Consider the following 26,133-nt stretch of genomic DNA (forward strand, 5'->3'; position numbering starts at 1 on the left):
CAGTGCAGTGACTTACCTGCTGAACATATGCAGTATCCTCACCCCAGCCTCCTTTTATTGGCTTCAGTGGGGCAGTTTGTCAAAGAACATAAGAGAAAGAACAATTGGTTCACTTGTTGATCTGACAGACTCCGTTAAGCACAGAGGGTCTGTCAGCTGAGGTCCAAAACGTATTCCAAGCTGGAGCGTATTTTGAGTCTCTTTGTACTTTTTATTCGGGTTTGAAGCTTTGTAATTTGTATCTTTTCCCCCCACGGTGATATACTATCTAGTTAAACCGTCAGCTGTTCCCTTTTTGCTTTTTATCTAAAATCTTAATTTCTCCCTGGTCGCTTTTTTTTCTTCTTCAGATTGTTAGCCATAATAGTACAGTGACATTTAGGTATATCTTTTTTTAATTACTCTTAATGTGTGTCTCAAAGAAGTGGGCGTATTCCTTAAAGGGTACTAGGTATGTTTTATTTTTTTCATTTTGGAGGTAGGGCATTCATTTGTAGCTGTCCTAGTTAAAGTTTTTATTGTTTTCAAATGCATGGTCAGAGTTAAGGTAAAATGTCCAATTTTATCAATAATAATAAAAAATGAGGTATGTCTATCTGTACGTCACCTGGAAAGATTTGAGAAAACAGATATAGTGAAATGTAACATTACAACTCTTTGAGTAGTTCCTCCTGGTCATGGGGTATTTTGCTCCGTTTTAATTGTTTATTGTGCGCTTAATGGTGATGATTCTGTTGACTGATTATTTTGGCTAATTGTTCTTTGCAGCACAAAGCAGTTGGGAGCTTTCGCCATGTTTTAGACAATGTGCTTGCTTGCAGGGAATATTGCTTACCCTTATATATTATTCCTTTTTTAATTTGTGTTTCAATAAGTGTGATATATTAAACATATTTTATACTCAGTTTTGAGCAGCTTTTTCCACAAACAGTAATGTTTTTCTTCTTATTTTACAAAGGCACATGGGCAGGACCTTACCACAATTTCTCCAGCAAGTATCTTTGAATCCATGTTTCAAAGCCCCACCAATTGTGCGATTCATGAGGACTCTCAAGAAACAGGTACTGTTTACTACAAACTGTGTAATTAACTACAAGTCAGTATTTCATTTCTGTAATGGGCCAGTATGTCAAATAAGTGAATTGCTTGTTTTTTTGTATTTGGCATATGTCCTATCTGGTAAAGAATCTCTGTAAGCAAAACGCTCTCCTGTATGAATACATAAAAGTGATCATTTTAGTATAAAAATGTATTTGTTTTACACAGTGAATACAATATCACCTAAAATGAGGAGACATCTCAAGGCACTTTTTGTAAGGCTTTTCTTTGTAGCTCTTTCAGGACACACATTTTACTTAAGACTCCTCATGATTTTGAGAGTTCACGTAATCCACAGTGTCACTACCCGTCCATTCCTCGCCAGATTGTGTACTACAAAGTTATATATTTCTTCTGGTATGCTATCACATAATTATTCAAGAGCAGTACAGTCTTCATGATTTACATTTTTATATTTACTGAATTGTTTTTATTTATACATCACTACCAAAGGTTATTAGAGAATTAAGGTAGGAAGTTAAAAAGCTTGTTCGGCAATCACAACCTCTCTGAAATCACAACAGTAAAACATATTTATGTAATTCTAAAACAAAATGCTATTTTTATCTGATTTCTGCCCCCTCAACCCCAAATTAGGAAATTAAGGTAATTGAGAAAATTAGAAGGAAGATGGAGAAGAAAGCAAAAAGAATGGAGTAATACAGTATTGCCATCTCTCTTAGGGAATCCACTGTACTCTCCACTTCAGCCTTCTCCTACTGCAAGCCAACAAGACTTGTCTAGCAATGGGCTTAAGCAATGGAAACTGAAAACATAGTCAGAATGTATGTACTGAAGTTGGAGGGCATACAGGAATGCTCAGTTGGATGGAGTGCCCTGCTCCAATAATTTATATGCTGTATAATAAAGTTGGGAAACGGGTCCGTGGACGTCAGTAGATTCTGTCTGTCTCCATTGAATTTGGTGCAGTTAAGTTGAAACCATTTATTCAAAAATTGTTTCTGCTAAATTATGGTGAATATTGCAAGACGTATAGTGGCATTATCTCATACTTTCAGACCCTTCCTAGTTTGTTGGGAAACGTGGACATGAGGGCTATACCATTATCCTCTGTAGCATGGAAGATTCTGATACTACACAATAATTGAAATGAGCATGACAGTGACTCCCACTTAATGTGTACGCGTGTAGTGTGAAATTTTTCTTTCATGACCTAAGTAGAAAAACACTTGTTTACTAAAGTAAAGAGATTTTTTTTTTTTTTTTACTTAATATTAGTTTCATTTGGTTTTACCAAAAGTACAATTACGTGTCCACAGCCCTCATTTAAATAACTATTGAAGAAAAACAACCAATTTACAGATTATCTTCCCCCTCCCCCCCCCCAATCTACTCTGGGGGGAGTGGAAGTCAAAGGCATGGGAACAGATTTAAAAATCGTTTTTGTGACAGAGGCAATGAAAGTGTTAGTGAATGTAGCTTAGAGGGTGTTAAACTGCAGTGTGTATTTTTAGAGGATAGTCATGCTTGACATCCATTCCCAGTTGACTAGAGGGGTATAAGAGAGGTATTCTAGTAATGGAAGTTGGAGTAGTCCGCAGTTGCGATACTCAGCTGACCAACTGTGGGAATGAGGCATGATGCAGAGGTATTTCATTCTCCAAAAAAATCTATCAGTGGCCTCCATCGTGTTGTAAACATGTGCTCTGTCTCGGCTAAATTGTGTTAGAAGTTCCATCTCTATAAGGTACCAAAATGTATTGAACCAAGAGCGATGGGCAGTGGGTCTTTCTTTTTTCGAGAGTAAAGCAATGTTCATCGCCCCAAACATATGTAGGGCACGAGATCAATTGTGTGATGTTATGCCCTCCAGTTGGTCCTGCCTGGTGCTGAAAAATAGCATGGTTATGCTGGTGTGGAAAAGCCCACTATCTCTTTAATGTGGCCTAAAACTTCTTTCCAGAAAGTCTGTGTAACTGAGCAGGACCATGTGGAAGGAGAGATGCAGTAAAGAGATACTAGTGTCCTGTACCACTGGTACATTATTTTGTTTGCAGATTCCCAAAGTGAGATAGTTGCCCTGGTTTGATCTGTGATTGCTGCCATCTCCTCAGAAACCATCTCATTATTGTTGCTGATAGGGTAATCTTGCGAAAGTTTTGCTAAACGTACATGTCCTATTGGTGTTAGAGACAAGGCGCTTGACGGGACATAGCCGCATACCAGTTTTTCAAAGACAAAAAGGGGAGTCAAGTAGCTGCCTTTACATTGATAGGATGTGGAGCCCAATTTTGCACTTGGTAATATTAGACCCAATTAGTTTCAGAGATGTTGTAGGGTGTTTTGCATTGTTTGAAAGAGAATGCATTTTCCATTTTCCCGGTGTGAGAAGAACATGCCCACATAGCTGTAGTGAATGCTGGGTTGTGTTTCATAGGCGTATTCAGTGATGGAAATGTGGTTAGTCCCTCTTGCTGCAATGTGGTCCCACTCTTTGCTACAGTTTTTACGGGGGTAGCATTACACAAATGTTATGCCTGTCCTAACCAGGTAAGAGCCTACAGTAAGAGACCCACCGTCTCTGCCACTTTTTTCACTTTCTCTCACTATCCAATCTGATATTGTAGTTGAGTAAGTTGCCCAATATTATCTGAGCAGCCATGTCAATCCTTCTATCTCTTTAGTGCCATTAGAACCCTCCTGGAGATGAAGGGTCCCCCACCATCCAAGTGGAATCCTGCAGCCAGTCCTACATGGCTAGTATACCTGCTATGGGAATGCTTACTGATAGGGATTGAAAAAGATAGAGGACTCTAAGCAGCATATTAATTGTGATGACATTTCTGTGTCCCAACCACGATATATAAAAGGGACTCCACCGCCAAAGATCCTCATTTATTTGTTTGCCATATCTGGCCTATTGGCTTCCCTATGTCTTTATCCTTGGGGTCAAGTCAGGAACAGGTATCTGATTGAGCGGTCAGCCCACATGAACCAGGAAGACTGCCTCACGTCCTGGGCTTCTGCTGGTCGACTAGACATGTTAAGGCTGTTTAGTTGTTGCTGTTAATCTTTTAGGTGGAGGCATTTTTAGATTCGTTCAGCTCATCCATGACTGCCTGTATGGAGTTCCCGGGTCTGCCAAAGAGAGCAAGATATGGACCGTGAAGAGGCAGGGCTTCTGATCCTCTGGACCAAAGGGAATATTCTAGATTTCATTGCAAGACCTAATTTTTATCAATGATGATTCAGCCACAAGGGCAAATAAGAAAGGGGAAAATGGGGGTATCAATTGCACATTCCCCTGTGGAGGAGGAAGGTGGGAATTGGTACCTGTATTACTGTCATGCTGGGTGCTAGCAGCCTTTTCTAAGGCGGTTCCCCGCTCCTGCTGGATCATCTCTCAGTCTAGAGGACCAGGTCATCTTTCACTTCTTTAAGTGATCCCACATATTCCGCTTACCCTCCACAGTAAACTGCAGCTGGTGTCCCCACAAGTGTTGGTCCCTGAGGAAACCTATCACTGAACATAAGCCTCCTCATTTTCTCAGGGAGATGGCAGAAATGTCCTGGTATAGCTGTACTGTGTGGCCCATAAAACAATTATGGTGTTCTTCTCTCAACCTTGCTGCATGATTAATTCCTTTTCCTATTGCGTGTATACTCGATGAGCCCATTCCAGCCTGATTGGGAAACTTTTGGCAAGTCTATGATGGCATCTAATAGGTCCTGTTTAAATTCCTAGTTGTCGTTTTCAGTGTCCCTCGGAATCCTTCTGATTTTATTGCAATGTGCAAGGTGTTCACTGTCTTGTTTGCTTTGGAGTTCAGTATTTTACTCCTCGAGAGCCTGGATTCTGTTCATTGGGGTTATTGTTTTGACCTGTTGTCTACCACTTGCTCTCCAGTTCATGGAACACATCCCTTCCCCCAAAGTTCAGAGACCTCGCCCCTCTGCTCATGGATGCATACCTTTAGGTCTGTCTCAATCAGCCCCACATCGGTACAGAGCTCTTTTAGAAAGGTTTACTCAGTTTAAGAAGGTAAGTAGATCCCGTTTTTAATGGCCAATAGTCATTTCTGGAAGATGAGTAGGCCCAGATTTCTACAGTTGAGGTCTGATTGCAAAGTGTGGGCGACACTCATGCCTCCACAAGTCTCTCTTCAGTGAGCTTGCTGTGTGGGCAAGAGTTGTTCCGTGTCATTAGGCCTGCAGCACTACCTGGGGGGGTCTCCCCTGAAAGGCTTCCCTTTGCAATCACTAGAAGGTCAGCTGAACCTTTGGCCTGGTGCTGACTCTTTCTGCTTTGGCCTGCAGCCCTGATGTTCAAATGCCTTCTTCTCTCAACTGGTTTTATGTGCTAATCTTGAGCAGGACCACATGAATTATGTGAATGTGCGGCTGCTGCGATTTTCGCATAATTATTGATTTGCCTCACTTGTCAAATAATCCATCATCTGCCTCTTCGTTTGCAGATTTTAACAAAAAAAATGTGTTATTAGCTCGAAAGGTTCAAAAGTTACTGAAAAATTAAGTGACGCATTGCGTGGTGAAAGGCTCTTCGCAAGGCTGGACTGGTCACCTTTCTGTTGCTTATTGTTCTATTTGGGCATTAAATTGGTACTAATGAGGTGCAACCAAAGCCCAGACAGTGTTACCAAGCTTTAAAATGACCAGTTAATGAAGAAATACTATATCAAGGTTTGGCGCATTATGCTGCATAATTTGCCTTTACTTGCAGCATAATTTATTCAACCCTAATTTGGCCCTCTTCTGCCAGTGGCCCAGGCCTTGACCCTACTGATGATTTTGCTGTGAGTCTTGTCAGGGACCCATGGAGTTTCCTGCCCATCCTTGCTATTGCAGAAGATCTAATGTCACTAGCTCCTCAGGGGCTTCATTGCCCAGCGTCTTGATGGTGTGGCCCCTGCTTGTCATTTGGTAGTCCTACGGATCATATGGCTTAGGGGCTGCCGTGCCTACTGCTTCACAATACCCTATTCAGTGTCCAAGTTGCCCTATTGTGTGTTGGGTTCCTGAACTTCAGGCTTTCATGCATAAATCCGGGGAGAGGGTGAACGCTCTTTCCAGTGCTGAACAATGGGTGTTTTTTTCTGTCCCTCCCACTGGTACCTTGTAAGTCTGGAGTTTTTTCCTGCCCTAACAGGTCCTAGTATGCAGTCTTGCTCTGTGTGCCCACCCTTGTGGCTTTAGGCTCACACTTCTCATCTTTCCTTGCTTCCCGGCTCACAATGTGTCAAGAGCCACTCAAACGGTCACTGGTGTCATGTCCAGGCCTTCTTTACCTTTCGCTTGTACAGGTCCATTGCAGACCAAAGATGATTTGAACATCATTGGCTCATCAATAATAGTTTTATAGAGATGTTGTTGCATCTTTGCACATGACATTACCCCTTCAAAAGATTAAACAGTGGCACATTTCTGTAAGATAATTCCAAGCCTGACTTATCAATATATAACCCAAAACATACGCAAGTCGGGCTATAAGTAATGTCTGAATTAAAGATGTTCCATATGCCAATCATCAAATCCATCCAAAAGAGTCCTGTCACTATGCATGTCATTATCTATTGAAATAATGTCCCTTCATCATTGCTATAATGGCAGCAGACACCTATAAACTTTTTATGGGGAGTCCGTGGCAAATGTTAATGAGGTAATGCAAAGTTTGCTTGAACATTGATGAAATCTTATCCATAAAGATGGAATTGTATATCTGCATCCAGTATTGTTCTTTGCCGTCTGGGAAGTGGCGTTGCAGGATTAGGAAGGTCATCTAACCTATATAAGGATATGTGCAAATGTGCTTTTACCAGGAACTTTGAAAAATTGTTTACAACGTCTGAGACATTCTGCTAATTTTAGATCGGCTGTTACGCCTCTCAGTCTGTTTAAGGGGTAGATGCCAATGTTTGGGAGGCTCTGAACTCTTGTAATTGTGAAAAGGGCATCAAACAAAATAAATCTCTTTGGCATTTAACCAGAACTAGGTTTCTCTTCTCAAGAAGGCTAATCGTCGGTTCTGTATCAGGCTAGAGTTAAAGTTAGGACGAAAAATTGTGTCCATAATTTTTAGTTTTATCCACTCTGAAAGGATCTAAGGATGAATGTCGTGTCTAGTACTGTTTTAGAATCAATAAGCCAGAGACTAACAAGGAACCAAAAGTGACACACAGACCCTTTCACTGCTGAACCAATGAAGATTTGTTTCCGAATTGAAGATCTTTTAAGACCATTTAGAGGCATTAACCAGTAGTAAGTCTGATTGATATGTTATTTAACAATCTGCTCCCAAACTCCACCATTCACCATTTAGGCCTAGCAATCCTTAGTTTTCCAAGGCCATTGTCGACTGTGTCATCAATTTGCTTGAAACAAATAGTCTGTGAGAATTTTTGTAGTAACATACTCAGAGCATAATTAATAATAGTGGTTAACACAATGATAGTGGTTCACACCATTTTGATGGCCTTGGAACACCCCTACAGCTCAAATAAAGAGGAGGTCCTTTACTTGTGATGAACTTTTGAATAAGGATATCAGCATTCAGTTTGATAATCAGACCACTATTTCATTCCAGTCACAGATTTGTGACACACATTTAACTCTATAGATTCAGTCTAGACTAGCTCAGCTGATATCCGGAAAGAGCCAAATATTTGTCAATGCACTTCGAGATACTTGGGCTTGCTGACTGTACCTTAAAGGCAATAAAGGCAAGCAGAATAAATCATCTGCTTAAGCAGCCAGCTCGTATTGCCCGTTTCAGTGTTTTTGGTCCTTAGAATAAAGCATTATCTCTTAAAACACATAACAAGTTTAAGGGCTAAAAAAAGGAGGAATGAGAAAGAACAGCATTGTCTCTCTTCTTGAGCCAGAAGGACACAAGATAATAACAACATATCTGACTTAATTACTGCTTCTGTTACAAGACCATAGCCATGTTTATGTGAGTCTCCTAAATTTGCACTTGTGATGGTCAATCAGAGGAACCCCCTACAAGACTTCATCAAGCTTCATTAAAGCAGAATAGTGCTATTGATTTCCAGCCACTAGCACATAGTCTTATATTATCATTGGCTAGTATTGAAATGAGGAATCCATTCTGAGACAGTTGAATCAAGCTATTAATTACACCAATCAGCCTACTAGCAAATACTTGGACATATATCTTGAAATCACTATTGATTAATTGAATTGGGCAGTAGCTTGCAGGTTCTAGAATATCCTTGTTCTTCTTTGGTCTGAGCAAAATGATCTTCCTGAAATCACCCCCTCCTAGCAAATTTATTAAATACATATTCCACAGGTTAAGTAGAGAGTGGTTAAACATCTTCTAGAATTTGATAGACAACCCATCATGATACAGTACTTTCCCTTGAGGTATGTCCTTTATTACATTCAACCATCATTGTTCTTTATAGACCTAACCATCCAATGTCTGTGTTAAAGATACTGGAGAGCCTGACAGTCTCACATATTTGGCAATTTGTTTTCTGTAGATTTTCATTGAAATATTTTAGTATTTGCACTGTACCCTCATTCTTGTTTTGGGGTATCCCCTTTTTGTACCTATTGTCCCCCTCTTAGACCTAGTTTTATTGCATTTCAGGCAGTAGGTCAACATGCATCCTGCTCTATTGACCCCCTAAAAGAGTTCTGGTCTTTTCATAATGGGGCATTTAACCATCCCTCTTAGATAAGGTTTCTTGTATTCAAACTTTAGCGATCGTCAGTGTCTCTGAAAGTAACCAATATCTTTTCTAATCTGCTAATATCACCTTCAGTATATCTTAAAACCTGTGTGTTTTCCTGTTTTTCAAAAGCACTAGTATTAGTTTTCTCCTATTAAAGCCTTTATGCCATCCCAACTCATTTAGAAATAAGTTACTACCAAATTCATTTGAAAGAAGGGATCTGTGTTCTTCAGCATGTAGTGGGTTGTCCAGTTATTTATTATTCAGTGTGTGAGACCAAAACTTTGCATTAGTAGGAGCGATGCAGGTGTAGTCTGAAATACAAATGGGTTTGATGTCTACTTCTGAATATCTTGTAGAAGATCTTGATTTCATCAGCAAGTAGTCTAACCTTAAATACAAAAGGCAGGGAAATAAGACTAAACCCTTGACCAATTGGATGTAACATCTTCAAATGGCCTTTAACACCCTTTAATCACACATCAGTTAGAAGTTGTTTATCGTCTCTACGTAGGGAGGATAGGCATTTCATCGAAAAACAGATCTAGCACCAAATTAATGTCTCCTCCTACCATAATTCTATTACAGTGGGGTGCGGACAACATTTTCTTTTTGAAATGTATCTAGTATTCTGGAAAGTCATCATTAGGACCATATATATCGAAGAAAGGAATATCTACTATTCCTTCATGCGTATGGACCAAACTCACACTTCCTTCAGATTGCTTAACATTCTAATAGTTTGGGTACACTTTTCAGTAATCATGATTATAAACCCATTCATTTTATTTACAGCTTCAGTATAAATAATTTCTTCTACCTAGTCCCTCCTCTACATGATCACCCTTCATGTAATGTTTGGCTCTAATAACAACATTACATTCCTGTAGGAAGTTGGCTCTGTATGTGCTATTTCAAAGTAAGGAATAGCATGCACAGAGTCCAAGGGTTCCCCTTAGAGGTAAAATAGTGGTAAAAAGAGATAATACTAATGCTCTATTTTGTGGTAGTGTGGTCGAGCAGTAGGCTTATCCAAGGAGTAGTGTTAAGCATTTGTTGTACATACACATAGACAATAAATGAGGTACACACACTCAGAGACAAATCCAGCCAATAGGTTTTTGTATAGAAAAATATCTTTTCTTAGTTTATTTTAAGAACCACAGGTTCAAATTCTACATGTAATATCTCATTCGAAATGTATTGCAGGTAAGTACTTTAGGAACTTTAAATCATAAAAATTGCATGTATACTTTTCAAGTTATTGACAAATAGCTGTTTTAAAAGTGGACACTTAGTGCAATTTTCACGGTTCCTGGGGGAGGTAAGTTTTTGTTAGTTTTACCAGGTAAGTAAGTCACTTACAGGGTTCAGTTCTTGGTCCAAGGTAGCCCACCGTTGGGGGTTCAGAGCAACCCCAAAGTCACCACACCAGCAGCTCAGGGCCGGTCAGGTGCAGAGTTCAAAGTGGTGCCCAAAACACATAGGCTAGAATGGAGAGATGGGGGTGCCCCGGTTCCGGTCTGCTTGCAGGTAAGTACCCGCGTCTTCGGAGGGCAGACCAGGGGGGTTTTGTAGGGCACCGGGGGGGACACAAGCCCACACAGAAATTTCACCCTCAGCAGCGCGGGGGCGGCCGGGTGCAGTGTAGGAACAGGCGTCGGGTTCGCAATGTTAGTCTATGAGAGATCTCGGGATCTCTTCAGCGCTGCAGGCAGGCAAGGGGGGGATTCCTCGGGGAAACCTCCACTTGGGTAAGGGAGAGGGACTCCTGGGGGTCACTTCTCCAGTGAAAGTCCGGTCCTTCAGGTCCTGGGGGCTGCGGGTGCAGGGTCTCTCCCAGGCGTCGGGACTTTGGATTCAAAGAGTCGCGGTCAGGGGAAGCCTCGGGATTCCCTCTGCAGGCGGCGCTGTGGGGGCTCAGGGGGGACAGGTTTTGGTACTCACAGTATCAGAGTAGTCCTGGGGTCCCTCCTGAGGTGTCGGATCTCCACCAGCCGAGTCGGGGTCGCCGGGTGCAGTGTTGCAAGTCTCACGCTTCTTGCGGGGAGCTTGCAGGGTTCTTTCAAAGCTGCTGGAAACAAAGTTGCAGCCTTTCTTGGAGCAGGTCCGCTGTCCTCGGGAGTTTCTTGTCTTTTCGAAGCAGGGGCAGTCCTCAGAGGATGTCGAGGTCGCTGGTCCCTTTGGAAGGCGTCGCTGGAGCAGGATCTTTGGAAGGCAGGAGACAGGCCGGTGAGTTTCTGGAGCCAAGGCAGTTGTCGTCTTCTGGTCTTCCTCTGCAGGGGTTTTCAGCTAGGCAGTCCTTCTTCTTGTAGTTGCAGGAATCTAATTTTCTAGGATTCAGGGGAGCCCTTAAATACTAAATTTAAGGGCGTGTTTAGGTCTGGGGGGGGTTAGTAGCCAATGGCTACTAGCCCTGAGGGTGGGTACACCCTCTTTGTGCCTCCTCCCAAGGGGAGGGGGTCACAATCCTAACCCTATTGGGGGAATCCTCCATCTGCAAGATGGAGGATTTCTAAAAGTTAGAGTCACTTCAGCTCAGGACACCTTAGGGGCTGTCCTGACTGGCCAGTGACTCCTCCTTGTTGCTTTCTTTGTTCCCTCCAGCCTTGCCGCCAAAAGTGGGGGCCGTGGCCGGAGGGGGCGGGCAACTCCACTAAGCTGGAGTGCCCTGCTGGGCTGTGACAAAGGGGTGAGCCTTTGAGGCTCACCGCCAGGTGTCACAGCTCCTGCCTGGGGGAGGTGTTAGCATCTCCACCCAGTGCAGGCTTTGTTACTGGCCTCAGAGTGACAAAGGCACTCTCCCCATGGGGCCAGCAACATGTCTCTAGTGTGGCAGGCTGCTGGAACTAGTCAGCCTACACAGACAGTCGGTTAAGTTTCAGGGGGCACCTCTAAGGTGCCCTCTGTGGTGTATTTTACAATAAAATGTACACTGGCATCAGTGTGCATTTATTGTGCTGAGAAGTTTGATACCAAACTTCCCAGTTTTCAGTGTAGCCATTATGGTGCTGTGGAGTTCGTGTTTGACAGACTCCCAGACCATATACTCTTATGGCTACCCTGCACTTACAATGTCTAAGGTTTTGTTTAGACACTGTAGGGGTACCATGCTCATGCACTGGTACCCTCACCTATGGTATAGTGCACCCTGCCTTAGGGCTGTAAGGCCTGCTAGAGGGGTGACTGACCTATACTTGCATAGGCAGTGAGAGGCTGGCATGGCACCCTGAGGGGAGTGCCATGTCGACTTACTCGTTTTGTTCTCACTAGCACACACAAGCTGGCAAGCAGTGTGTCTGTGCTGAGTGAGAGGTCTCCAGGGTGGCATAAGACATGCTGCAGCCCTTAGAGACCTTCCTTGGCATCAGGGCCCTTGGTACTAGAAGTACCAGTTACAAGGGACTTATCTGGATGCCAGGGTCTGCCAATTGTGGATACAAAACTACAGGTTAGGGAAAGAACACTGGTGCTGGGGCCTGGTTAGCAGGCCTCAGCACACTTTCAATTGTAAACATAGCATCAGCAAAGGCAAAAAGTCAGGGGGCAACCATGCCAAGGAGGCATTTCCTTACAATTCCCTTTTCAGTTTATGTCCACGCTCCAGTGTCTATACAGTCTTGACAGTCTTCAGTAGGTTAGTGTCTTTGTACTTTTCATTAGTCGGTACCCCAGATATGCAGTGTTACCCACCAAAACATTGTGGAGTGTCCAATTCTACAAGCAGTTACACATCCATATTTTTCTTCACTACTATTTTCCAGAAAGGTGTTCTTACATTCCTTAGGTTATTGTAGATACAGGAGTTTCTTCTTTTTACTTGCAACTCCCAGTTTGTTTGAGACAGTGAGTCAGAACCTGACTTACAACACCTTCATTTGGGGCCTGAGGTTTGAAAAGTCTATCCTTCATGGTGTGATCTATTTGGTGTAGTCCTCAGTGAACATCATGTTGGCATATTCTTTTAAGCTGTGTGGTATCACTACATGGACTAAAGGGTTGATGCTAGATTTTACAGTGCGGGTCTTTAAAACTACCAGTGTCTCATGTAAAACTGCTATAAATGTTTCTCTTTATAATGGATCATTTAGGGCAATTCCCACTACCTCATTTGGAACATATTGATGGCCAGTGAAATATTGACGGTGTCTACAATTGACAAATTTTTATATGATCCAAGTGTGAACGTATGCAATAATTATGAAGTGCAGTGGTTTTCTGAGAAACATAACTATGAACGTAAATATGTCAACTGCATAGTGTACCACAAGAGTACATTATTTTCAGTCATACTTAAGCTAATATGTTATCACTTTTCTTCTGCCAGTTTTAGATCTGACCTACAAGTTTTAGCTGACTGTTGTTGAAGGCCTAATGTGGGGTACTCGGTATATACAGTGACTTTTGTCAACCAGTTGCTTATCTTCGGTTGACTTAGTTCTTGATTTAATTTGCTTGCTTTTTATTTGATGCCTTTGCTTCATCTTCTTGTGTTGTCCCTACTGGCATTTAGCTTGTTTACCATCCTTTTGACTAGATGACCTGTCTCCTACTGCTTCTATTCAGGGAACTACTTTTTCCTTGAACATTCCATGGGTGCACAGGTGTTTTTTTGTTTGTTTTTTTTGTTCTCTCCCTCGTATGCTTCCCCCGCCACTCAAATTGCCCTCACCGCTGCGCTCTTTGTTGCTCTCCACTGCCCCAACTCATCCATTCCTTCCACTGCCCCACCCTTTCCAGCTTTATATTTAAATTTGTTAAAATCCCCTCCATCTTTCCCATTTCCCTTGCCGCATTGTTGACCTCTACACTCACACTCAGTCCTCCATTGAGCACTCTGCCTCGCCATCGTGTTCCCTTAAACAAAATGTTTTTCCTTTTTTGGTAAACCCAGAAACTCTAATTTGCTAATGCAACTGTTCTTTCCCTTAAATGCGCTCTCAGGCAATTCACCATACCAAAATTGCTATCCGCCGACTAGGAGCAACAATTTAAAAGTGCACGTATGGTGAAGCACGCACATATATAAGTCATGACCGTCTTTCTATTTGGTTTTTTTGGGGTAGAGGCGTTTGCTGATGCTGTTCCACTTCGGCAAGAAAGCTTTGTTTTCTTTTTGACAGTACTCTACAGCATCAGCAAAAATTAAGGGCAAAGCCACATTTTCAGGAAACCACTAAAAGGCAAAACCAATTGTTTTTACCAATACTTTTTCCTACAGTCACTACATTTTTCTAGCTTTGAATTATGCATGTCTTATTGATACATGATGGTTGATTTTAGCAAATTAAAGACAAGCAAGAATGTAGATGTACAGTTGATTGTAAACCTTATCAATTAAGGCTTTCAGTGAATCAAAAGTTATACTGAAATGATCGCTGTGATATTCCTGTTTGTCAGGTTTGAAATAAAAAGAAATTATAAAAAAAAACTGTGAAGAAGTACGTTTGTTATAATTTAAAGAATAGCCTGATACTTCATATTGTGATGTGAGTAAACTAGTACAGGACAGTTTCTGTGGTCCTTTCTTTAGGCAGGCCCTGTTTTAGTGCTTTTGGTGTCCGGTTGAAACAGTCTTGGTTGGCAATCCTCAATGAACTCATTCTCCGAAGGGTCCCTCCCTACATCCTTCCAGTGGTGCTTCTCATCTATCCATAGCCACCTCCCACTTTATTTAAATTCATAGCAAGCGCTACTTATTCCAGTTCAAGGTGTCAGGCCACTTTACATCACACATACAAACACACAGGAAATTAGTCATGCAAGTGTTTAAATCCTCATATAGGATATGTTTCCCTAGACAGTAAGGGGTTTAAGGTGTAGGAGTCACGTGGCATCCATACTGGTAGGCATTATGGCCCTCATTATGATCTTGGCGGGATGCCATGCCACCAACCGTGCCAGCGGTCAACGGAAGACACCCAGTGGCGGCGGGCGGCATCCTGCCAAATAATGACGCATGGAGCCTCACCGCCATTGATGGCGGTGAAGGGCCACCAGGCGCCATGCTGGTGGTCGGGGGTGGGGGTAGATGCTGCTCCACCCTCACTGCCACGTCAATCCAGACACCGCCACGCCTATAATGATGCAGTTATAGGCATGGCGGTGTATGGAGGCACGGCGATGCTAGCAGAGCAGCATCCACGGAGCCCTTTCCCTCCCGGAGCAGCACCACGGAACAGGTAAGTGCTGCCCGAGAGGGAAGGGAGAAGGGGTGTGGGGGGGACGGGGGTGTGTGTGTGTGTGTGTGTGTGTGTGCGCGTGCGTGCATGGGGGTATGTGAGAGTGTTTGTGTAGAGGGAAATGTGTGTCTGAGTGTATGCGTGTGTGCATGTAGATGAATGGATGCATGAGGATGTGAGGGCTTGGGGGGGGGGGGACCTGTATGTAGGGATGGTGAGGGTGGATCTGGGAGGCACACAAGGATTTTTGGGGGGGAAGGTTGGGGGTCTGTTTTCGGGGTTGTGGGGGTGGGGGTGATTTGTGGCGTGTCACATACAGGAATGAGTATTCCTGTCACCCGTATGCTTTCTGCCAGGGATTACCTGGCGGGGTATCCTGCCAGGAAATCCCTGGTGGAAATGGGATCATCATCCTACCGCAGGACCCCTCGAGCTCTGCGCCCGGAGGTGTGGTGGCACTGATCGCACTGCTCAAACGCCTACACTGCCTATATGATTTTGTTTACTCTATAGTGGTTCATTTTCTGACATGATTCTTTTCTCTTCATGCACTGTGACATACCATGATAGTGTGACCACTGATCTCAGGAACCACAGTTTACAAGTTGTGCAGTTTTCACTCATCCTTTAGTGCTATTAACTGAAAGATAAGAAGACGCTGATTTAAGTTATCGTTACATCAGGAAATAATGTATGTAATTACATACATTTAGAATTTTATTGCTGTCATACTTTCTTTGCTCATCATCTATATTATGTAATGTTGGAAAAGTATATTGCGATTGGAGTCTTGAATTTAAGCCATGCTTATTTATAACGTACTATTAATTGTTCCTTTTGTTGTTGCAGTTGCCTTGCTCAGAAGTTTTAGCAGTGATGCAAAGTCGGAGACTGCCGTACATCCTTCTGTGGGTGATTCACCAGCTTTGTCGATCCCAAATGTTTCACATTCTGCTTCACAGGCATTGCCAGCATCCGTCTCAACTCTTCCTTTGATGTCCAGTGCTGCTGCCACTTTACCACCAGCTGGGCTTGAGGATTCCTCGACTGTTCCACAGCCTTCTGAAGTGCCTGCTCCGCTCAGCTCACCATTTTTAGCAAACCATCAGGAGTGCGTTCAGCAAACACAGATGCCACAACCTATTTTACATGGGCTTTCAGTGGTTGCTGAAGCCAATATCACTCCAACACCCAATACCACTGAGCAGCTACCATCACGGGTTCAGACACTGCCTCTTGGCACAAGCACAGTTCTTACAACAAATCCCACGATAACGATCACCCCATCTCCGAATACTACCATCTTACAGTCCAGCATAGTAGTTGGTGAAGAGAATCTACAGTGGTTATTGAATGGTGCCACGGGTGCATCTCAGAATCCAGGACAAACGGTTTGTACTTTATCCCACTTTACTTAACTATGATATCTGTAACCAAGTTCGAAACATTTGTTGATATTAGCAGTAGTTATAATCAGTGAAAAACATTGAGGTTGGTTATGAAAGATGTAAAAAAAAAAATATATATATATATATACACATACACACACGGTCATGTAAATGTCAGCTAGAGCTAAGAAATGTTTACTATGCACAGATGTGCAGTGCAGGTTGTTTAACTTAAGCACTAATTTCTTCTTTCTCTGCAGTGGTTTATTTTGGAAAATCTGCAACTTTACACAGTGGTTGGGTTTTAAATCTAAAAGCATGTGTTGTTTCAAACAAGCCATAGGGTGGTCTTCTTGTCCCCGACACCCTAGTAACTGGGGTAACCAGCTAAATAAAGCAGGTAAAGTTTGAACCATTGCATGGTTATGGTTGTTCGTTGCAAGACCCTAGGAGCACAAGCTTATGCCAGTTAATGCTGTATAGCTGCTTCCTGTGAACTACCTAGCCTACCTCAGTATTCTCTTGACTGAACATACATGTCCAAGTGGCTTCCACCTTAATGTTTGTGTTAATCTGAAGAGTATGAGGTTACCTTATTTTAATTCTGCATAAGAACTAGAGTTCCAGGCCTTCTTGTCAATGTGACTGGATGAACTATGTGAATACCATGGTTGCAAAAGGTCATTTTTAGTCAACTGTGCTCCGACTAATGCAGAACTGTCCATCTTGGCTGCTACCATGTGTGCATTAAGTAACAAACAGGGGTTACCTGTGTTAGTCCATATCTGGTTTAATGTTGCAGTCATGTCCTTTAAAGTTCTTCAGGGCTACAGTACATGAACAATTGTGTGGTTTTCAGGCGGTGAACTTCAGACTTGGATCATTAGAGAACCTAGACTGAGGCCAAGGACATTACAGTGGACACTGGAAAAAAAAGTAGTACTTCAATGCAGCCTTGGTCGCTTGTACCTTTCCTTTCCTGAATTTAGGTGTGAACCATGAACTTTGCCTTTCTATCATCAATATCTTTGTGAAAGGGATAAGAAATGTTGCCTTGTAATAATCTTTTGATCTGATAGTCTTCTAACTGCAAATTCCTTACCTTAGAATTATCCCCAGGCTTCAGGCTGGATATGGAATTTTTTCGTGTGTAGTACACCGGCACGCCGGTAGGTGACGGTGTTGCCATCGTCCACGCAGGAAGTGAGGTGTATGGAGCCTATATAAATGCCACCCTGGTCTCACGTCAGTTCTTTCTATCCATGCCAGTCAGTGCAGAACCGAAGAAGAGATACCTCCCTTTCACTTTTTGACTGACCTTTTTAAGGCGCTTATGTCAAAAAGTTTTGAGAATGTTTTTTCTTATGTGGCAGGGATGTCCAGTAGGAAGGTTGATTTCAAGCCCTGTGGAGCCTTTCATCTACTTTCATCGCCAAATGACACATCCACACCTTGCCTGGCTTTGGTGCCTTGAACCCGACCATGAAACCAAGCCCTGCATAGATTGTCATGCCATGCACCTCAAGGCCTTGAGAGAGTGGCCCCTCAAGCTCCTTGCTGCTAGACTTGAGATGCCACGACTGTCGAGAGGAAGGTCCTGGGATCCTTCACAGAGCCACTCAGAGTGGTAGTCGTCACACTCAAAGTTGTCCGGGCATTGAGGTAAGTCCCACAAACAGAAGAAAAGCAAGAAGTACGAGATGTCTTTGGCTTTCCCCCATCTGTCAGTCATCTGAGAAGACAGCGTTGAGCTTTCGCCTGGTGGGCCGTCTCCACGCCTCCCTGAGTTTCCAATAGCCGGAGCGACTCCACCCAACTTCGGGAATTTGTTGAGGCCATGCACCTCATATTTGGACAGCACATCCCTGCTGGAATGCCTTCAGGCCCCACGGGCTTATATGTGTTTGGCCAGCAGGTTCTCCCATGATGGCAGTTGGACCCCTTTTATCCATGGTTGGATCTGGACTGGCACCGGTTGACCTTTGCCGGCTCTGCTGCCGACGCCCACAGATGGTGCAGTCACCATGCTCATTGGGCAGACCGCCCAGATCAAAGCCTGTGCCCTATTCCTATGGACTAGGCCTTGAGAATGTCTGGGAGAGGCCACTGGACCCGGATGAATACCAGCTTCTAGTTGTCACCGAGGACACCTGGTGTGAGAATTTGACGGATGTCAGTGGACTGGATACTTCCCCCAGACTTCGGCTTCTACCATGGCTACAGAGGAAGGAGCCTCATTTGCTATGTTGAAGAGGGCTTATAGGGTCCAAGACCTTCAGCTACCCACTGTGGCTGTCAATACGAATTTCTTAACTGAGGTGCTTCAACCCAGTCACCTCATCTGAGCAGCTTCTCCTGTTTAACGAAGCCCTCAAAAACATCCTACTTTGGGGCCTGATCCAAGCCCTGCACAAGAGCTCCTCGGAATAGGTTGATTGCTCTCCAACATTGCCCCACGCTAGGGGACCCCACTTTCCTCAAAACACACCCCACCCCACCCCAGAAAGCTTGGTGGCCCAAGCCTCAACTTCCAAACTTCCAGAGTAAGTCCTGGCACATCCCCTGCCACTCCCCCCAACAGGGAATCCAGGTGGCTGGGTACCTTAGGGAACAAAATGTTCTCTTCTACCAGCCTGGTACTGAGGTGAGTGAACACCTCGTGCCTTTTGTGCAGATACTCCTGACGGCTCTGGAACTTGTTTGCGCAGGTGCTGTCTAGGGTCTTAGAGAAGGCCAGAGCCATACTGTCCCGAGCTATTGCTGATTGGAGAGATGCAGCTCACTTTGCAATATGCTGTGGGCTGGATATGGTTGACTTGCTAGACAGAGTGTTTTCATCATCGGTGGCCTTATGGTGCCACGCCTGGCTTAGGACGTATGGCTTTTCTGGGGATGACCAGGCCTCACTTATGTACATGCCCTTTGATGGTTCCCATGTCTTAAGAGACACAGTAGACTTGGCGCCGGAGCGCTTCAAGGACAGCAGGGCTAGGGCCAGGTCCTTGGGCTTTTCCATGGCTCCTCACCAACCCCTGTCCTCCTCCTGCTCGTTTCCGATCCCTGGGTTCTCCAGATTGTTCAAAGGGGCTAATCTCCCCCCATTTTGTGACTACCGCCCCACCCATGCCTCCCACATACGATTGGCTAATGAAGGACTACATGTCATTACTCCGCTAGGAACTGCAGACTTCCTTGGCCAAGGGAGCCATAGAGAGGGTGCTGGCATCAGAAGTAGGTCATGGTTGTAATTCCAGCTACTTCTGGTGCCCAGAAAGGATGGAGGCCTTAGTCCTATTCCAGGCTTAAACCCTTTCAATTTCATGCTGAACAAGGAGAAATGCAGAATGCTCATTCTTCTGCAGGACACAAACTTCGACATTCCCATCCTGCCACTCACAGACCTTACCAGATTTTCGTGGTTGGCCACAAGCACTTTCAATTTGCCATACTCCCTTTTAGCCTTACTAGTTAGTGCCTTTCAGGTGTTCACCAAGGTGATGGCAGTGGTTGCAGCTCATCTGCAGAGATCAGGTTTGGTAGTCTTTCCTTTTCTCAGTGACTGACTGTTGAAGGCGGGCTCACTCCAGGCAGTTGTCTTCCACTTCCACACTACAGCGGACCTCCTGCACTCGCTGGAGCTCACGGTCAACGTGTAGAAGTCACACCTGACTCCGTCTCAGATGCTCCTTTTCATCAGACATGTTCCAGACACAGTGTTGTTCCTCCTGGCCAGCACAAGATATTCAGGCTAAGATACCAATGTTTCAGCATCTGTCTTGGATTTCAGTGAGATGGAGGCTGATAGGCCTCATGGCTTCCTGCTTGTGACATGCGCGTTGGCATTTGTGGACTCTGTAGTAGGACCTGAAGTTCCAGTGGGTACAGCATCAGAGGAATCAGTCTGGCATGGTCCAGTCTCTGAGGGCACTGCAAAAAATCTGCAGTAGTGGCTGACGAACTGCACCTGGGTCAGCGGCAGACCCTTGTCCAGGCAAATCTTACAGTAGTGACCTACATGTCGCTGCTGGGCTAGCCATCTGTGAGAAGTTGAGATGAGGACTCTGGTCTCTGGTGGAATCCAGACTCCACATCAACCTGTTGGAGCTCTAAGCAATGCAGTCGACATTGAAAGCCCTTTTTACCCTCCATCAAGGGACAACACTACTGCCATGTGGTATTGCAACAAACAGGGTGGGTGGGATTGTGGACCCTCTTTCAAGGGGCCCTGCATCTCTGTACTTCACTGGAGCATCAGAGCATTTCTCTGATGGTTCAACATCTGACGGGCTCTCTGAATGCCAAAGTGGACAAACTCCGCAGAGATGCCTAGAGTTCATGAGTGTTGTCTCCAGGTGGTGAAAACCTCTTTCAGCAGTGAAAGATCTGTTCGCCACCGCCAAGAGTGTGCCATGTCAGCAGCTCAGCACAATGGAGTTTCGAAGGCAGCTCTCGCTTGGATACACTTTTCGTCTCGAGTAGAGCTCTGGCATCCTGTAGTCCTTTGTGCCAATACCACTCCTGCCCAGAGTTCTGAAGAAGATCAGGTACAACAGGGCACAATGTGACACCGGACTAGGCTCTCAAAGTCTGGTATCCAGAGCTGCCAGTCCTCCGATCAGGCTGTCCTTTAAGGAGGATCTCCTGTCACAGCAGCAGGAGAGGGTTCTCCATTCGAACCGGTCAACACTCCGCCTTCATTCGTAGAGATTGAGCGGCAACAGTTGGCAGCTTTTTGACTTTCTACCAGAAGTCTGTAATGTTATTTTGACAGCTGAGCATCCCTTCACCAAGATGATATATGTTAGCCGTTGGCAAGAATTTGTGTTCTGGAGTACAGAAAAACAGGTTGACTCCTTATCTGCATCCCTTTCCGAAGGTCTTTTGTTGATCCTTCCCCTGTACCAGCAAGGCTCTACATTGGGCATGTTGAAGGATTATTTATGTGCTCCTTTTGTGGCTGCCAGATGAGCCCTCTCTTTTCAAGTCCCCTATGGTAAGTAAGTCCCATAAAGGTCCTCAACACATGTTTCATTATGCCTCAGTGGGACCTCAGTTTGGTTCTTACTTTTCTAATGTGCACTCCTTTTGTGCCGCTTCATAACTACCCTCACCAACGGGATGGTTTTCTAATGGCAATGACATCTGCTTGGAGGGTCAGTGAACTGCATGCGCTATCATTCCAGCCTCCATACAACTTTATTTACCCAGACAAACTGATCCTTCAGACTCGAGCTTCCTTCTTGCTGAAGGTAGTTACCTCGTTGCACATAGGCCAATTCATCACCTTGCCTTCCTTTTACTCGTCGCCTCATCCCTCTAAAGAAGAGGAGTGCCTCCACCGGCTGGACCCAAAAAGATCATTGTTGTTCTAGCTTGACCGCACACAACTATTCCAGGTGGATGATCAACTCTTTGGTGTGCATATAGGAGCCCAGAAAGGAAGGGCCATGCAGAAATTAACCATCTTCCAATGAATTGTGCTCTGCTATGCACTAGCCAATGAGCAACCCATGTACGGCTTGCATACTTATTACACCAGGGCAAAGGCTGAGACCACTGCACTAGCACGCAGAATTTCTGTCCTACCCATCTGTCAGACTGCCACATGCGCTTCGCTGCACACATTCACCAAACACTACTGCCTGGACATTCAGGTACATCAGGATGGACACTTTGTACAGTCTTGTAGGATTGTCTAGTCTAAATCTGGTTTGTAGAACCTCCTCCGGGGAGCTACTGCTTGGGTATCTATTCTAATGTAAGGAATCTACACCTAGAAGTCTTTGTCAGATGAGGAAGTTACTTAGCTTTGGTCACTATTTATCTGGTAAAGACTCTATGTAGCTGCAGATTCACCCATCCTCCCCTCTCTGCGTACAGATTTTTAGATACAGAGCTGTCCCCTTTTCAGGGTCCTAGTTTCACATACCAGTGATCAGTGTTCTTTGTGGATCTGGGTTCCTGGTGTGGAAAGTCGGGAAAAAAAACCTGATGTCATATTGATGAGGTGGTGTCTACATAGGCATAGCACACGTCACTTCCGGCACCAGCGCCCAGCCGAACAGCGACACCTACTGACGCGCAGGGGTACTGCTCTCAAAAAAATGTGGGATTCACTCTGACGCCTGGGTATAATTCTAAGTAGGGCTTCCCGTTTTATGTTTTTTTTTTTTTTTTTTTTTTAACATTTCCATCTGTATTCACCCATATTTATTTTTTGGCCTTCTTAATGGTACATATCCATATTCACTTTGTATTTGGAGAATAAAGGGAGTAGTAAAATAGTATATTTCCACATTTATTTAACTGATAAACATGAACTGATACTGTGGTGCCTGACGCGTTTTAGCAAATTAAGCAGCCAAATATAACAAAACACTACACCCCCAGTTAAATAGTAGCATTATAATACAAATATATGTTAACACATGCCCGAATTTGGGGTAGTCTCAACTGTTTAACTACCCAGGCTATCTGCTCAGTGATTATCCAGGAAATCATGAAAGACAGCATGGTGAGTCACCAACAAGAAGCACCATTTTCTGTATTTTTCCACATTTAAAAATAAATACAGACAGAAAACACTTTGTTTCTGTGTGTATTCATCTGTACAAATCAGTAAAAACAGAAAACTTGGAGCCTTAGTTTTAATGTAGGGATCTGAGGTGGGATAGAGTCTCTACCAGATAAGAAGTTACCAAAGGTGATTATCTTGTTCATCAAAACTCTTGACACACCGCAGATATTTTGGGCTTTGATATATGTTTTAAGTATCATTAGCGTTTTTCTTAAAACAGTTTATGTATTTTTGCAGCAACAAGCATCGAAAGGAAAGAAAATGTTTCAGTACCAGTGGCGAGCAGTTCCAGTGGCCAGCAGTACAGGTATGTGTGCTAGGCTGAAATGTGGTTTCTTCACTGGTACGGTTCATGTTTGTGCAGTGTTATTCTGAATGTCTGAAATGTACTGATCTAGGGTCTAGCTTGTGTACCTGAATCGAAGCAAGCATTTTATGTAGCGTTCATAAAGAAACCGGGGCCTAAATTAATCAAATACTGTTAGCTATCTTGTTCATTTGGAATGATTTAGTCTTTTTACGCAGCAGAAAAAAAATTATATCATGGCCTTGATTCCAAAAATATTGCGGTCTCATTTTTCTAAGGATACAGTGATGTTTTTCTGCAGGTCATAGTAAGTTTGCCTCCCTTTGTCTTTGGCTTACTTTTTAGATCTCACGAACAGACAGTTTTAAATCTTTGTGGTAGATTACCTATTATGTACAAAACCATACAAAGATGAGGCTTTGGGTCAGCCCCTTGTTCAAGATTCGATGGCTCTGTTGTTTATCTCACTTCTAATTCGATTACTTTCTTCCCTATTGTGTTTGTCCCTACACTGGAACACTGCCGCTTTCCATCATTTATGTTTGGAGGAGTTGTATTCTCCCTTTTCCTGATGTGGGGAAGTTTTTTTAAATTTTATTTCAAGGGAGCTTATTTCTTGCTTAAGAGAACACATACACGTTTCTGACTTTGAAAACACATTTTTTTCATGAAATCCATTTGTGTTTTTTTCCAGTTGCTTGTTGAGAGCAGAAATCGAAGACCAGAGATCTGCCAACACTTTTATTGTGAACTCTTTACTCCCCTTGTCTGCTAGCTCTCTTCCGTCTGACTGTATGGCCCTGCCCATCCCTTTTATTCTTTTTAATATCTATATTTTTTTTCTACGAAAGCCAACAACTGCACACTGCCAGGTGGGCTCTCGCCCATTTCCATATGTGCAGCTTCACATGTATTCTTAATTTACCATTTAAAAATGGGTGTTGGGCATCGTGCAATGGTGAACTAACAATAAAGTATAAAAGAAAAATCAGAGATGGACACCAGTGCACTAGCACACATGCATGTGTCTGATGAAGCACTCGTGGTCATTTTTGATTTATTCGTACTTTATTATTACTTATCTGTTTCAGGATGGCGAATGGCTATTTTCAAAGTTAACACTGAAGCATGTACAAAGCCACTAGCTCTTCACAGTAGGATGGGGACAAAAAGGGGACTATTGGCTTTGCCAGTGCTTATTGCATTGTGTCCAATACTGTTATCCACATTCTTTTTGCATCACTGCGATATTCAGTTAGTTGGAAACTGTATAGCTTTCAGTCACAACAGGAAACTAGATGAAGCTTAATTTATTTTCTCTCATTCCTAGAGCTTTTAAATGAAATATGATATATGTTGCCAGTTATTTGGGGCCCTTAAACAGAAAGGGAAAACACACATTTTTATAGGATTGCTTCCACCAGGAGAATTGAACATACATATTTGTATTTTAATCGTCCACTATTTCTATGACTGGTAGGAAACTAGCTAACCTTTAAAATATTTGTGCACTCACATTTTCATTAGATACAGCTAATACTTTGTTGACCACCTCTAACTGCTTTTCAACTTGTTGGTATTGGCATGCTCATGTTTCTCTCTATGTACCTGAGGCCAACCTCCTCCTGCACATCGCCCACTATCCATACCCAGTTAGGGTTCTTGCTACCCACCCACCTTTCACTGTCATGACAAATGCATGGCTTTGCTACTCTGGCAATTCTATATTTTTGATGTTTTGTGTTTTCAATGTCTAACTTTTTGAAAGGACAGGTTTAATTGTTTTGCCTTTGGAAATTGGCGAAAGGAAAAGTAGACTTTATCTCCATCTATCACGTAACTGTGAAGGTTTCAACTAGTCCTCTGCAGCTGACCCACACAAAAGCTTACAATTCATCTTTAGGAAATTGCCATTCAGGCAGTAATGTGTTTTTGTGCTTGAATTTATCTATGGTCGCAGAGGGACGGTGTCCTTTCTAGAATGAAGAAGGAACTCTAAACTTCCTATTGAAAAGGATGATACTGCATCTATTTAAGAGGGAAGCAGTAGTCTTTAAGGTTACCAAGTTGATTATTGTCAGTACTGGTCAGATTATGGCCCTCCACACTCACCCGTTTTCATCTGGATATCCCAGTGCACACATGCTTGCGAATGCCACTTGGAGAGAATGTACCAAGTCGAAACAATTAGGGGTCCTGTGGTACTCAACATAATTTTAAATCTCAAAGGTTTCTAACGGTGCCAAAGAGGGTTCTCACTCATCACAACCTTGCCAAACATGAGCATAGTTTTCTGGGGTTGCTCAGGCTTCTCAGGGCAACTCCCTTTTTCTGAGGCTCAGCAAATCTCCCTCCATAGTCCTGGTACACATATGTCACGTGAGTTGTTGCCTAGGAGTGCACCATGCATTCTGGAAAAAAAAGAAAACACACAAGTTGCAAACTAAGGGAATTGTGAGAGTTAAGTATTAATACTGTTACAAGAATTTGCTTAGGGGTTTGCCTCCTCTTTTGACCATCATAAGAAAAAAAGGAAGTAGAGAAATGCAAATCAACACCAATTATGGAAAGAGATGCTTCTTTAGGGACTGATTACTAACATTTTACATCATACTTCTAAGTCAATTAGCATTCATGATTTAGACAAGCAGTTTAATCTTTCTGATTCAATTTATTTCATTATTGTATTTGTCATGAGTTATTTAACACTGATGTGAGTGAGACAAAAACTCCAATCTGACTTTATTTTGCTGTAAGACGTATGTTCATCACCACATCTGGATTGGAGACTTATTACTTTACCCAGGCTGCCTATTATCCATCTCCAGATTTGGGCAGGATCCCTCCCATTTTTGGCTACCCTTCTTATGCCCAGACCAATGTTTGTCAACCTTTTATTTAA

General features: G+C 43.4%; 1 protein-coding gene across 1 annotated transcript in view; it reads left to right on the plus strand.

Annotated features, from left to right (window-relative positions):
- MTF1 (metal regulatory transcription factor 1) overlaps positions 1–26,133 on the plus strand; it is a 100,018-nt gene that overhangs the window by 54,414 nt on the left and 19,471 nt on the right. The window contains exons 7-9 of the mRNA XM_069223980.1: positions 959–1,061; positions 15,809–16,350; positions 23,162–23,231. Coding sequence (XP_069080081.1) covers positions 959–1,061; positions 15,809–16,350; positions 23,162–23,231 — 715 coding nt within the window. The remainder of the gene's footprint in view (positions 1–958; positions 1,062–15,808; positions 16,351–23,161; positions 23,232–26,133) is intronic.

This window comes from Pleurodeles waltl, chromosome 3_1 (genome assembly GCF_031143425.1).
Source record: "Pleurodeles waltl isolate 20211129_DDA chromosome 3_1, aPleWal1.hap1.20221129, whole genome shotgun sequence".
In the NCBI taxonomy this organism is placed as follows: Eukaryota; Metazoa; Chordata; class Amphibia; order Caudata; family Salamandridae; genus Pleurodeles; species Pleurodeles waltl.